This window comes from Acomys russatus, chromosome 25 (assembly GCF_903995435.1).
Source record: "Acomys russatus chromosome 25, mAcoRus1.1, whole genome shotgun sequence".
Taxonomy (NCBI): Eukaryota; Metazoa; Chordata; class Mammalia; order Rodentia; family Muridae; genus Acomys; species Acomys russatus.
In genome coordinates this window covers 9161741-9176270 of record NC_067161.1, presented here as the reverse complement: position 1 = coordinate 9176270, position 14530 = coordinate 9161741, and the positions used below count along the sequence as shown (strand labels likewise).

Below are 14530 nucleotides of genomic sequence, written 5' to 3'. Positions count from 1 at the left end.
GCCCTTGAAACTACTAGACTGTTCAAAGTTGGGTTGCGGGGTTCATAGGGGAAATGGTTGTAACTCTGTTCTGTCACAGTTTATCGATGCTGACTAAACGTATAACCCAGAGGAAGTTGAAACGTGTCCGGGGACAAATATGATATGATCTATGTTTCAGAACCACATGAGTTCTGTATGACTTCCAGTCAGTCAGGCTGCAAAACGCACCCCATCCCCGTGCCTGTCTCATCCCTCCCTCATCTCGCCTGCTTCCACCCTTCTTCAGGCCTTGTCCTCATCTGGGGCTGTACCCTGGCACATGCCTAGTTTTAGTTTTTTTTTAATAAAATTATGGAGATCAAAGGGCATCTTTCAAGTGTCGGTTCACTCCTTCCTTCATGTGGGTCCTGGGACTAGAACTCAGGCCATTAGGCTTGGTGGCAGCAAGCACTTTTACCCACTGAGCCATCTTGCCAGCTCCTGTCTTTAGTTTTTGGAGGTTTCTGTATGCTGGTTTTCATGGTGGCTGTGCCAGCTCACATTCTCCCAACAGAATGGATAGGCTTCTTTCTCTCACCTCACCAGCATTGTTGGCATTTCTGGATGACAGACATTCTGACCCAGGTGAGACAGCATCTCCGTGTTTTTGTATCCTGTAGCCTGCTGGGATACAGGCATGTGATGCCATGCCTGCTGCTAACACGATGCTGCAGATTTCACTCAGTGCCTATCAGCTGAGCTGCATTCCCACTTCTCAGTGCGGTTCTGGCATTCCTCCGAGAGGATGCCTTTATCTTAAAGTTAACCCATCCACACAGGTCCTCCTACCTTCTTCCAGCCCTGGTTTAGTAACTTAAGCTTTGGAACCATATCACTGTCCATCTCCGTCACTAACCCAGCTCAGATTCAGGAAGGATGGGGCGGGGCAGAATTCTCTAATCTGTTTATGTGAAGCCGACATCTCTCAACCTTGAGAGCCTGTCTTGGTAACTTTGTGTTGATAAAGTAATGTGAAGGAAATCCTTAAAGGCTAGTAAGTATTAAATTCTGCTTCCTGGCTCCCCAAGAAGACAGCAGACTCAGAAGCACGTCAAACTTGCCAGTCAATTCCAGGCACAGTTCCTTGGCCTGACAACTTAAGAGGGATTGTGGCAAAGTGTACTGGGGACAGTGGGGTGGGGGTGGGGAAAGATTAGGTGAAAGAGAGACGTAAAAGATTAGCCCCACACCTCCACCACTGGCTTTCAGCAGGGTACAAGAACAAGGAGTTGCCACAGTTGGAAGGTTTTCCATAGAACTCACCTTGTAATTTATCTTTTATTATTCTTTATTTTAAAAGTTTAAATTATGCTGGATGTGGTGGCGCACACCTTTAATCCCAGTACTCGGGAGGCAGAGGCAGGCAGATCGCTGTGAATTCAAGGCCAGTCTAGTCTACAAAACAAGTCCAGGACAGCAAAGGCTACACAGAGAAACCTGTCTCGAAAAAACAACAAACAAACAAACAAAGTTAAATTACATTTGTGTGTGTGTTTGTATGCCCTGGAATGTGTATGCATGCCCACACCAGTGCATGAACTCAGAGGACAACTTGAAGAATTGAGTCCCAGTGTTGAAACTCAGACCATCAGACTTGACAATAGGCATCACTGAACATTCCTGTTGGCTCTATTTTATTAAAAGTTATTTATTTGTTCTATCTATCTATCTATCTATCTAGATATACATAGTTTCGCATGTATATGTGTGCAGTACCTGTAGGGTTCAGAAAAGGATGCTGGATCTCCTGGAATTGGAATTACAAGCAGTTGCAAGGTGTCATGTAGGTGCTAGGAACCGAACCTCAAGAACAAGGGCTCTCAACTGCTTAGTCAGCTCCTTTCTTTATTTTATTTTATTAATTTATTCATATTACATCTCAATTGTTATCCCATCCCTTGTATCCTCCCATTCCTCCCTCTCTCCCATTTTCCCCCTACTCCCCTCCCCTATGACTGTGACTGAGAGGGACCTCCTCCCCTTGTATATGCTCATAGGGTATCAAGTCTCTTCTTGGTAGCCTGCTATCCTTCCTCTGAGTGCCTCTATGGCTCACCAGAGTTCGTGTGAAAGTCAGTCCCCACTCTCCACTCAACTGTGGAGAATGTCCTGTCCATTGGTTAGATCTGGGTAGGGGTTCGAAGTTTACTGCATGTACTGTCCTTGCCAGGTGCCATAGTTTGAGCAGGACTTTATTTTTTGAGGAAGGGTCTCGTAGCCTGGGCTGTCCTCAAATTCCCTATGGAACCAAGGATGCCTTTGAACCTGCGATGGTTTTGCTGCACTCCTGAGTGCTGGGCTTGCAGGCGTGCACCAGTGCTTGGTGTATACGTGCTGGGTGAGCGCCCCACTCACTAACATACTCCAGCCCTCACACTGATGTCATTACCACTCTAGCGGTGTTAGGAAGACACAGAGATCTGAAGTCATCCACGATTGTCCTTATGCCTGAGAAAACAAGGCTCAACTCCCAACAGGGTATGGTGGCACACACCTGCGATCCTAGTACTGAGGAAGTGGAGGCAGGAGACTCTTGATCCCAGTCTGGACTAAGCAGCAACACCTGACACACAGCTGGAGGCACTTGGAAGGCAGAAGCAGGCAGGTCTTTGTGAGTTCCAGTCCAGCCAGGAATACATGGCGAGAGCCTGTCTGGACAAACAGACAATCTGACACATGTACAAAAGACAGAAGACTCAGTTCCAATGGACTGTGCTTTATGTATCCTGCTGACATCTGGTCCACCCCACTCTCCAACCCTGCCTCCCCTGGCCCTGCTTTCTCCAGACTTTTAAACACAGAGATGTGGTAATGGGTCACTTTCCTCAAATGCCCCATCAGCATGTGACCCCTGACTCCAGGACCCAAGAAGCAATGCTAGACACCAGGCATGGCAGCACCGTCTTGGTAGTTGCTTGCTGGTGGCTGTGTGGGTGGATGTGGCTCTCCGTCGTCTGGGTGGTATTCTGCCAGGATGTAGAGAAAGCCACCCAAGGCTGCGACTGCGGTGGCTGTGTTGTGGCAAGAGCAGCCATCTGTGGGGAGGAAGAGAAGTCCTGGGACCAACTTGGCCCTTTGTTCAATACACTCCATCATAAATGCTTTACGAGTTCCCACCCCCCCACCTCCATCAGCCAATCTGTAGGCATATTGACATCCTGTACAGAACTAAGCTGCCCATCATAGATACTGACCTTTTCCTTTGCCCCTACAAGAAGAAGGGCTCATCAGTGGCTTGGGCCTTTTTCCACTGAAGGCAAACAGTGTCAGAAGGGAGAAAACAGAAGTGAGAGTAGCTCAGTAGTAGAGCACGCATCTAGGATGCCAAGGCCCCTGGTTTTTTCCCCTGGTTCTGGGGGAGACCACCACCGCTAAACAAGAGAAAGCCTTAATAGCTTGGGTGAAGGGTAAGTGACCCTCTGGGTATTTGTCACCTGTGAACAGTTTTTCCCGTCTTCTCACTCTTCTCAGAACGCCTTGCTGATGTGGAACTTCCGGAAATTTACCCTTTGGGGCTGGAGAAGAGCCAAAGATGAAGTTCTCAGGGTAAACTTTAGCATTCATTCAATAAATATTTCCCCCTCCTGACCCTCAAAGGACTCAGTGGTTCTAGGTTTCTGCTGTGTCTATCCGTAGAGCTCACCTCAGGGTCACTCTTGTCCTCACCACACTCCACCCCCCACCCCTTAATATCAGAATCCCCGGAGAGGGTCCTAAGAAATGCAAAGGTCTGCCCTGCTTGACCCCTCACTCTAAGTGCTGGGCCTAGGACTCTGCATCCTGTTTACAGGATATAATATTGTTTTTGTTTTATTGGGATATGAGTCTATGTAGCTCTGACTGTCCTGGAACTCACTCTATAGACCAGGCTGACCTTGAACTCACAGAGATCCACTTGCCTTTGCTTCCTGAGAGCTGGGATTAAGGGTGTGCACCACCATGCCAGATTGTTGTTTTGAGATCAGTTCTCTCACTCTCTATATAGGCCAGGCTGGCCTTGAACTTGTAGCAGTCCCCCTGCTGCAGCCCCCAAGCGTTGTGTTATAGATATAAGCCACTGTAAGCTGTTTTTGGAAACTTCTTTTAAGTATTTATTTTATTTATTTAGTTTTGTGGTACTTAGGATTGAATCTGGGTTCTTGTACATGTGGGCCTGCACTCCACCCACTTAGCCCTTTTAAAAATGATTATTAGTGATGAAGAGATGGCTCAGCAGTCAAAAGCCCTGGCTTCTCTCCCAGAGGATCTAAGTTTGAGTCCCAGGTCCAATGCGGCAACTCACAACCGTCTGTAACTGCAGTCCTAGGGGATCTGAGACCTCTTCTGGCCTCTGTGTGCACTGCTTACATATGGTGCGCAGACATAATATATGTGGAAAAAACACTCATACACATAAAAATAAATTAAAAATAAAGTTACTATTACATTTAAGTGTGTGTGTGTGTGTAGAAGTCAGAAGACAACTTGTGGGTGTCAGTTCTCTTCTCCCATGTGGGTCCAGGTCATCAGATTGATTTGGTGGCAAGGGCTTTTACACCTTAAGCCTTCTTGAAGCTGGGCTCATTTGTTAAAATGTTCTTTTGAGGCAGGGTCTCACTGAGTTGTTCAGGCCAGCCTAAAGCTCACTCTAAGGCCAAGCAGGCCTTGGACTTCTGGTCCTCTGGCTTCAACCTCTTCAGTGGCTAGGATGACAGAGACACATCGCCACTTCTTAGAGCATCACCATGTCTTCGCTCATCACCACATCTTAGCGGCTGCTTCAAGGACCCCAGGCTTCTCCATAGAGATTCTGGGATTTCCTGGGAATCTGCCCTATGGCAGGGACAAGCCAGGGGTTCATGGAAGGTGGTGGGTGATGCTTGTGCCCATTTTTTTTACAGCTGGGGAAAATGAGTCCCAGAGAGTAAATCAACCTAGCTCAAAGATATCCTGAGGTCACATGCCACAAAATTGGTAAGGCTCATTTGGGGCTTCTTAACTATGTACCCCCTTCTGGGGGTCTTCCCTGACAGCTCCCATCAAAGAGCCTTTCCCAGTGTTTGGTGCTCTCTCATCTCTTGGCAGAAGTTGGCATGACCATATCTATTGGTGTCTTGAGGGGGTTTCTACCCCTTTCCTTCTGCTTTAATTTCCCCAGCATTGGATAACATCTGGAAAATCCACAGATGTTCAGGGAATGTGGAAGGTGCAGCGGGCCAGGCTGCCCCACAGGGCTGCCTTCCCGCTCGCTGAACTGGGCCCTCAGAATGCCAAACCCATCCACATCCTTGTGTGTGTGCTTGCTTGTTCTAAATCACCATCAGTTCTCAGTGCCAGTGCATCCTTTCCTCGAGTGACCCAGAAACTGGGACCCCACCCACCACCACTGCTCCCAGCTGAGGCAACTCACCAGGCTTCCCAAAGCACCCAACCTCGGGGTTCTGCCAGCTGAGGATGGCTTCCAGCCAACGCAGCTTGTAGAAGTCGGAGAAGCCGGCCATGCCACAGAACATAACTGCGAACACATCAATGTCTCTCTGCATGCCTGTTTCCACCTCCTCCCATGTTCCTGGGGCCACCACAGAAGGGGGTTCTAAAGCGACCTGCCTGTCTCTCCTGGCACTGCTCTAGGGTTACAGGTGCAGGAAGGATGTTCTGCCTTGGCCACCAGAGGCTCCAAGGCCCTAGTCCTGCCTTTCCTGTGCCATCACAGGCCAATGGGAGTCAGGTGGGGGGGTGTTTGGATACCCCACCAAAGAAGCAGACATTCAGAGATCCCTTTCTCTTTATCTCCAAGACCTTGGTGTGAGTGGGGTCTTTGTGCCCGTTGATCAGTCTGACCAGAACTTTCCAAGTAGATCAGACTTGGTGGACAAAGAGCAGTCACTGTGACAAGTAGACACATGATGGTCAGTTACATTTAAGTCCCAAATAAGCAACATGTGTACAAGTACACATGGAGGCCAGAGGTTAACTATGGCATCATCCCTAAGGAGCTGTCCACCTTATTTATTTTTTTTTAGTACTTTATTTTCATGTTGTGTGTGGGCATGTTTGCGTGCCGTGGCACATGTATAGAGATCAGAGGACAACGTGTGGAGGTTGATTCTTTCCTTCCACCATGTGGATCTCAGGGACTGAACTCATGTCTTTGGGTGTAAAGGGGAGCAGGATTTTTTTCACCCACCCTGAGTCATCTAGACATCCCCACCTTTATTTTTCAAGACAAGGTCTCTTGGTGGGACCTGTGACTTACTCCTTACTTAAGCTGGCTGGCCACCAAGTCCAGGGGATCTGCCTGTCTCTGCCTCCCCAGCAACCCCAGGGATCTGCTTGTCTCTGCCTTCTTTGCTCTAGGATTACAAGTATGTCACCATATCTGGCTTTTCCCACAGGAGTGCTGAGGATCAAAGTCAGGCCCTCATGCATGCAAAGCAAGCCCTTCTTCGCTGACTAAGCTATCTCCCCAGGCCCGTGCCCTCTGTGTTTACTTGCTTAACTTAGCAGTCCCAACTATGTTTGTGCATGCCCTTTGTGAACACCCCTCTACTCTACCCTGAGGGCAGAAGGGCAGGCTCACTGTTTTCCATGAAGAGGTCTTGGATGGGGTAGGTGTAGCCGATGGCTTCAGCTCTCCGGTTCAGGTCCATCATATTGGCACAGAAAATGTCCATGTAGTGCTGGCTCTGGTGGAACAGTCCCTCTGTGCACCCTTGCTGAGGGACAGACAGCAGCAGATGAGAAAGTAGGTATGTGGGAGACACATGTGCAGTCAGGGAAGGCCTGCATCTCAGAGCTGGCCTTACAGGGGCTGTGTTTGGAGGATGCTCTCTCCTCCTTCCCCAGCCACACTCCCCACTCTGCAGGTCCCTGGAGTCAGCACAATCAGGCATGGTCACTAGATTGTCAAGAGCCTCAGAGCGTTTTTCCGGAAAGGGAAGGGCCTGCATGTGTGCCCAAGCTTTTGCTATTCTGAGCTCTCTCATCTTCGCGGTAGACTTACAAAAGAATCTCAGAACACTTTGTAGTGTTTCAAGCAGGATTATGGGTTTGTGTTGCGTTGCTTTCATAGGTTGGACACTAGTGTCAGAGCTTAGACTGGAGGGGATTTGGCTTTGGTGGGCAATAGTGAGGTAATGCCTGACATGGGAGCAAACACTGGGTGGTGCTCTGCAAATTTTATCCTCTTTACTGAGGGCTCAGAAGGCAGCTCCAAGTACTGCTAGAAAGCGTGGGCCAGGGAGCCATACAGGGTCACCATACCACGCTGTGGGAGGAGAAGGGGGGCCAGGAAGCCCCTCGGGGTCACCACACCACTCTGTGGGTGGAGAAGGGGAGCTGAGAACAGGCTTTCTTTCTCTGCTCAGCACTTACCATTCTGGCCCAGAGGAAGAAGAGCAGCTGGTGGGACAGGCTGTAGCCTGAGCAGCTGGCCTTGGTCATAAGGGTTCTGCAGAAGTCGGAAAGCCTGCAAGGCTGGCTGCTGTCTGTCCTGGGAGGAGACAACCCAGGCTGATGAGGACAAGGCTCCCTGTCCATCCCACCCGGGGTCTGCCCACTCTGTGTTTTCCTCCGTGATTGTTAAGGTGAATGTTGTGGGCTGGGCGCAGGGTTGCCAAATAAAACACAGGTGTCCTGGGTCTTACTTTGTTTTGAGACAAGGTCTCATTCTGTAGCCCGGTCGGTCCTCCTGTCTCAGCCTCTTTGAGTGCTGGGACTAGAGGTATATGACACCATGGCTGGCTCTGTCCTCATCTTGATCTAGCTCAGAGGACACAGTACTGACCTGTCTTGAGCTTGGACAGCAACCAGTGTGGGACTTCCTATTCCTTCATGGCGTCTGCAAATACCTCTCCTATCAGTCTCCTAAGTTGTCAAACCCAACAACTTGGCGGAGTATGGTCTGGGCTCAACACACTTGCTCACACCCTTTGTGACAATACAGGTCACTATCTAGAGTGCAGCCCCTCTGTGGGTCACCTGGGGCTTGGCACCTTCTCTGAAGGAGGCTGAGAAGATAGTGCCCCCCCCATGTTGCCCTGCCCCCTGCACTAAAGTGCCCTAGGCCTTGGTGCAAGCCCATCCACTTCAGGAAGAAATGGGGAGGAAGACTATGTTCAGTACTGCTTGCCCAAACCCACCGAATCTGTAAAGAGCACCCAGAGCCTGTGTAGGAGGTGCTTGGGACCCTGAAGTGATTTTCAGGGACCAAGGCTTTGTCCTGTGTGCAGAGGGACTCAGAGAGAGGCACTCTGGGGAGGAGGTCAAATGCTATGGTCCAGGGGAGATGAGCTCTGGATTTTGTGGAGCAGGATGGGAGATGGCTGCTGCATGTCTGCACATGCACCTGCATTTGCTTAAAGTTCTGGTTGTGGCCAAGGGGGCCCCACTGGGGTTTTAAGGTATTGGTGAGATGGGGGACCCACCCCGTTCCTAGCAGTTGCACGAGGCACACATCACTTCTTTCCTCTGAGTATGAGTCCAGGGGCTCCAGCCAGCGGTAGACCAGGGAGGCATTGGTGCGTGTCCAGGCCTGGGGCAACTTCCAAAACCCAGGCTGAATGCTTGGCTGGAACTCTGCAGTGAAGGAGAGGTAGGAAGTGTGCTGGATGACCAGGAACCAAGGGCTACAACACTGCCGGTTATTCCCAGCCAGAAAGTGCATGCCCAGTCATGGTTGGAGTTTCTTCTGCTGCGACAAAACACCATGACCGAGAGCAACTTGGGGAGGAAAGGGTTTGTTTCACCTTAAAACCCTCAGGTCACTTTCCATCACTGAGGGAAGTCAGGGCAGGTCAGGTCACTGGAGGCAGGAGCTGAGGCTGAGCCTGTGAAGGAATGCTTGCTCAGCCTGCTTTCTAGCACCCAGGACCACTTTCCCAGGAGTGACCCCACCCACAGTGAGCTGTGCCTTCCCACAACAATCATCAACCAAGAAAAAAAAAACCAAAAACCAAAAAATAAAAAACCAACACTACAGACTCTCCTATAGGCAAATTTTATGGAGGCATTTCTCAGAGTTGAGACCCTCCTCCCAAATGACTCTAGCTTTGGTGGCAGCTCTGCCTGAGCTTTCCCTGACTGAGCACAAAGTTTGAATCACAGCAGTTACCCTTTTTCTGTCAGGTCTCATGTAGCCCAGACTGGCCTCGAACTCACTATATAGCTGAAAATGACCTTGAACTCCTGACCCATCTCAGTGAGTGCTGGGACTGTGGGCATGTGCCACCACAGCTGGCTTATACAGTGCTGGGTGGGAACGCAGGGCTTTGTATGTGTTAGGCAAGCACTCTACAACTGAGCTTTATCTCTGGTCCTTGGTGCTTTTTTTCTAAAACAACAAAACCGGAACATAATCAATAGAGTATAGTATTTGCCTACACACACAGCCCCCTGGACACTAGGAATGCATGCGGTATTCAGACATATATGCAGGTGAAACACTTATACACATAAATAATTTTTAAAAATATTTAAAGGGAGGCTATTATGACCCTGAAATGCACAAAGCCTCTCACTTCCCAGGGAAGCAACATTTCCCTAATCAATAGCACAGATTTATGGACAGGCTTTGCCTAGACCACAGCATCCCCTGGAAGTATGAGGTGCTGATACAAAGCCCCAGACTTCTGGCTAGGGGTGTACGGTGGAATTCGTATGATGTCAATGGCCAGCCAGGGGATTCTGAGGAGGTTGGCACAGTGGTAAGGCCTGGTCTCACCACCACACAGCTCAATCTGTGCGGCAAAAGAAGCTGAAACCATCCAAGGTGTCTGGAAGAGAATGTGACCTGTTGAGTCAACTACAAGTCATTCAGTGAGCTCAATGGTTCCCAGGGACCAGAAATCAGGCAGTTCTGACAGGAAGACAGGGAAAGGGGCCACAGATGGATGTTCAAGGGGACAAACTTTTCTCTTGCCCGTAGGACCCCCCTCCTGGCCCATTGGCCCAGGCTGCTCAAGGCTGGACCAGGATATGTTTACCCAAAGCCTCTCAGCTTCACTTTTTTCATCTAAATCGACCAATCTTAAATTAAGGGAAGGACACTCATTCTAGCTCATCAAGGACCCTTAGGAAGCCCCCAGCCTTTCAGGAGATCACCCCCTGCCTTGCAAAGAGACCATCTCTCTGTGTCCCTTTTCTGTGTGCACACCCACTCACTCTTAACCTGTTGATTCTGGTGTCTGAGATTTTTCCTTGCAGCTACTTGTTGTGTTCCAGAGTTTCCCTGCCTTTTAATTCTTTAATTAGCAGAGAAAGTGAACCTGATCTAGACCAGGTTGAGAACGGTTCCAGCTTGTAAAAGTCATCATCCATGCTGGGCGGGCTTTCAGCGACGCAGCTGTCTTGGAGTCCTCTGTACTCCTGTGAGTAACCTCGGTAGACTCACTGGTTCACTCTTACTATTTTGGTTTGTTTATCCCTATATGGGGTAAACAGACATTCATGTGTCCCCAGGAAGAGTGTCACACAGCAGGCTCTGGTGTTACACATGTCCCCATCCCCCACCAGGAACAGATAAATTGGGCTTAGAGTCTGGAAGCCTCTGTAGGATCTTTAAGGGGGAAAAGGTGAGGGACTTTGATACAAGATACAGAGGGGTGGGTGCGAAGGTCCTCTGTGCAAAGTGATGAATGTCTTTTCAACATCCCAGCCCTGGAGGCAGACCTGCCTCTCTGCTCCAGGATGGGCAACCCGGATTGAAATCAGGAAGCAACCGGGTCACCTGTGGCTTCCCAATGACTGGTGTGGCCTCTCCTGACCCTGCCTTGCTTCAGGAGATGCCCCTGACTAGGTATTCTAGCGAGCACCCAGGATGCTGCCCGCCCCGCTCTCACCTCTTAGGTATGTGGGGTCACTCTGCTCAAGGTAGAAGATGGATCTTTGGAGGAGAGCAGATAGCGTGTTGGCCAGCCGTCCAGCGCGCGAGCCAAGAGGCTGCAGCAAAGGGTTGGGAGCCCATTGTTCCTGGACTCCTCGGAGTTGCACTGAAAGGGGAGGTCAGAAGCTGTTCATTCTAACATCTGACCAAGCACGTGTGCAGGGAAAACACCGTGGGTATACTTATGGCCCTGAGTGGAAATGAGGCGTTTGTGAAGCTGAGCTGGACTGTGGGTGTGGCTAAAAGCTTGGATTCTAGAATTGGACTTGGGTTCAAGTCTTGATTCTCTCTGCTTTTTCATCAACTTAATTTCTTTTCCTTTGTCATCATCCGTTATTACTTCTTGGTTTTGTTTTTTTTTTTTTTTTGTGGATTAAATGAGCTAATGTGTAGAGACTTGGCATTTTCTGTTGTACTTGATAAAATTTTTGTATTAGTTTGGCAGACTGCAGTCTGTGGGACATAAGTAGGGAGGCATGTGGACTGGTGGAGGCATGTGGTGGCATGGATTTGTTCTTCGGGCTAGTGTCTATTCACTTACCATTTAAGATATCTTGCTGGGTAGTGGTGGCACCCACCTTGACTCCCAACACTTGGGAGGCAGAGGAAGGCGACTCTGAATTTGATGCCAACCTGGTCTACGGGGAGAGTTTCAGGACAGCCAGGGCTACACAGAAAAACCCTGACTTGAAAAACAAACAAAACCAAAACCAAGATATCTTCACAGGCCCCTAAAAATATGGGGTTGGGTTGGCACTGTACCTGCTATGCCTAACAGAAAAACCAGCCCTAAGAAAATTATGACTAGCCGGGCATGGTGGCGTGCGCCTTTAATCCCAGCACTCGGGAGGCAGAGGCAGGTGGATCTCTGTGAGTTCCAGGCCAGACTGATCTACAAAGTGGGTCTAGGACAGCCAAGGCTACACAGAGAAACCCTGTCTCAAAAAAACAAAAAAGAAAGAAAGAAAGTAAATTATTTAGTCTCTCTCCTCTTTCTCCCTTTTTTGTTTCTGTGTTGTCTTTTTTTTTTTTTTTTTTTTTTTTTTAAATTCAGACAAGATCTCTTTAGATAACCCTGGCTGTCCTGGAACTCACTATATATACCAGGCTGGCTTCAAATTCACAATGATCCACCTGCCTTGGCCACCCAAGCACTGGGATTACAAGCATACATCACCACACCCGGCTTATACTTCTTTTTTTTTTTTATTGTATATGAGTGCTTTATCTGCAGAAGAGGGCATCAGATAACATTATAGATGGTTGTCAGCCACCGTGTGGTTGCTGGGAATTGAACTCAGGACCTCTGGAAGAGCAGGCGGTGCCCTTAACCACTGAGCCATCTCTCCAGCCCATACTTCTTAATTTCTAGAGGAACTTGGCCCTGCTGTGTATGACTGTCTCAGTCTCATCCTGGAGGAGATATGAGTCTCCCTGGAGATGCCCACTGCCCATCCAGGCAGACACCAGGCATGAATCTTTGTCACTTTGGGCAGTTGATCCCTGCTCACTGCAACCCAGGTGTGTACGTGTGTGCACGCACACCATTGTGTCTCCAGTGTCTTGCCAGTTTCCAGGCCACTCCTTACGTATCTTAGGCCTCCCAAAGCTAACAAACACTTGACTTTTCTCAGGACCTTTAACTTCCTTTTGGCAGAAGGGGAGGAAGCCAGGTTGGGGCAATATCTGGGGGAGGGTTTCTGCAGCCACACTTAGGGGAGTGACTTTCCTTTAAGGACCCATTAAAAGCGGCTCTCTACTCACCATACTCACAGCCTGTGAGGAAGGGCTGCCATAGGAATCTTTTCCATCTGACAATAGCATTTCCAAATCTTTCTCATGTTGCTTTTAAGTCCTTCCTCATTCTATAAAGTTTTATAAGAGCTGGCTGAGAACCACACACTCAGGAAGAGCCCTGGGTTTTCATCTTACCCAGGTCTCAGGTCCTGGGGGAACTGGTTTTCCTAGCATCTACCTGGGGACGAGGCTCACCTTCCAGCACTTGGAACCCCACTGCGCCGTCTAGGTTGATTGTGGGCAGCCTGTCTTCCAGGAACAAGGTGGCTTTCTCTAGCGCAGTCAGGATTAGGCTTGCCATGGTGCCCTGTGCAGTGTCTGGCCACGGCATTGAGGAGGCCTGTGGTGGCAGGGCCAGCAGCAGGAGTAGAAGCAGCCGGAACTTCGCCATGAACAGCTTTTTGTTGGTGGATGGTCACACCCTGAAGTGGCAGGCACTTTCCTAGATCCTTTAAATACCTTGTTCCCGCCTCTTCCTCCACCCCTATCCCCTAGGAAGAGTTAGAGACAAATGCCAGGGCAGGGCTTCAGGGGCCAGCCACAGGGCCATGGGCATAGTCAGGACATTTTAAAATATGGGGTTTGCTGGTTGCCATCCTGGGGCAAGGAATCTACCCCTGTCTTTGTGTATGGGTGTATATGGATGTGAGTTTGTGTGGGTGCATGTGTGCATGTGTGTGTGTGTGTGTGTGTGTGCATGTGCATGTTCAAGTGCGTGTGTGCTTGTGGAAGCCAGAGGCCAACCTCTGGTTTCACTCTATAGGAGTCATCCTTGATTTTGGAGGCAGAGCCTCTCATTGGCCTGGGATTTGTGATGTAGTCAAGACTGATAGACCAGTGAGCCCCAGGTCAGGTCCTCCTGTCTCCACCTCCTGGTGCTGGGACTATAAGCTGTGTCATCGTGCATGGCTTTTTATGAAGGTCAAGCTTGTTCAGCAAGCACTTCACTGACTGATGTGTCTCCCCACTGCTGATCTAAGCCATGGTGACTGAAGCTTAAAAAAATCCAAAGTTTGTCCCCCACCCCCACCAGGGCCTTACTATGTAGCCCTGGCTATCCACTCTGTAGACCAGGCTGGCCTTGAACTCAGAGATCTGCCTGCCTCTGCCTCCCCAGTTCTAGGATAAAGGCATATGTCGCTATGCCCCACAGGTTTGCTTGTGTTAAATACGTTTGGAGTTGGTTCATTGGCAGGCACACTTGTTCTCACAAGCTTTCTCAGAGTGACACTTAATCAGTAGAGCCAGAATCCAAGGCTACAAAGATGCAGTGGTTTGAATAGGGAAATGGCTCCAGTGAGCTCATGTGTTTGAATGCTTGGCCCATAGGGAGCGGCACTCTTAAGAGGTGTGGCCTTAGCCGGGCGTGGTGGCGCACGCCTTTAATCCCAGCACTCGGGAGGCAGAGGCAGGTGGATCGCTGTGAGTTTGAGGCCAGCCTGGTCTACAAAGTGAGTCCAGGATGGCCAAGGCTACACAGAGAAACCCTGTCTCGAAAAACCAAAAAAAAAAAAAAAAAGAGGTGTGGCCTTGTTGAAGGTAGTGTGTCACTGTGGAGGTGGTCTCTGAGGTCTTATACGCTCAAGCTGGACCTAGTGTGGTGGTCGCCTTCTGCTACCCTCAGATCAAGGTGTGGCTACTCTCAGCTCCTTCTCCGGCACCATGTCTGCCTGGGTGCTGCCATAGCTTCCTGCCATGAACATAGTGGACTAAACCTCTGAATTGTAAACCAGCTACAATGAAATGGTCTCCTTCATAAGAGTTTCTGTGGCCATGGTGTCTCTTCATAGCAATGGAAACTTTAACTAAGACAGAAGGTAAGCTACCAAGCTAGGGGTGGTGGAGCTGGTG

The 14530-nt window shown here is 49.5% G+C and overlaps 1 protein-coding gene across 1 annotated transcript; it reads right to left on the bottom strand.

Annotated features, from left to right (window-relative positions):
• Positions 1–2898: 2898 nt before the first annotated feature.
• C25H16orf89 (chromosome 25 C16orf89 homolog) lies at positions 2899–13070 on the bottom strand. Its single transcript, XM_051168103.1, has 8 exons — positions 12875–13070; positions 10839–10988; positions 8427–8577; positions 7375–7492; positions 6581–6716; positions 5411–5515; positions 3456–3536; positions 2899–3056 (listed from the first exon to the last, which is right to left on the bottom strand). The coding sequence occupies exons 1-8, from the start codon at positions 13068–13070 to the stop codon at positions 2899–2901; spliced, it is 1095 nt and encodes a 364-aa protein (XP_051024060.1).
• Between the last annotated feature and the right edge of the window lie 1460 nt (positions 13071–14530).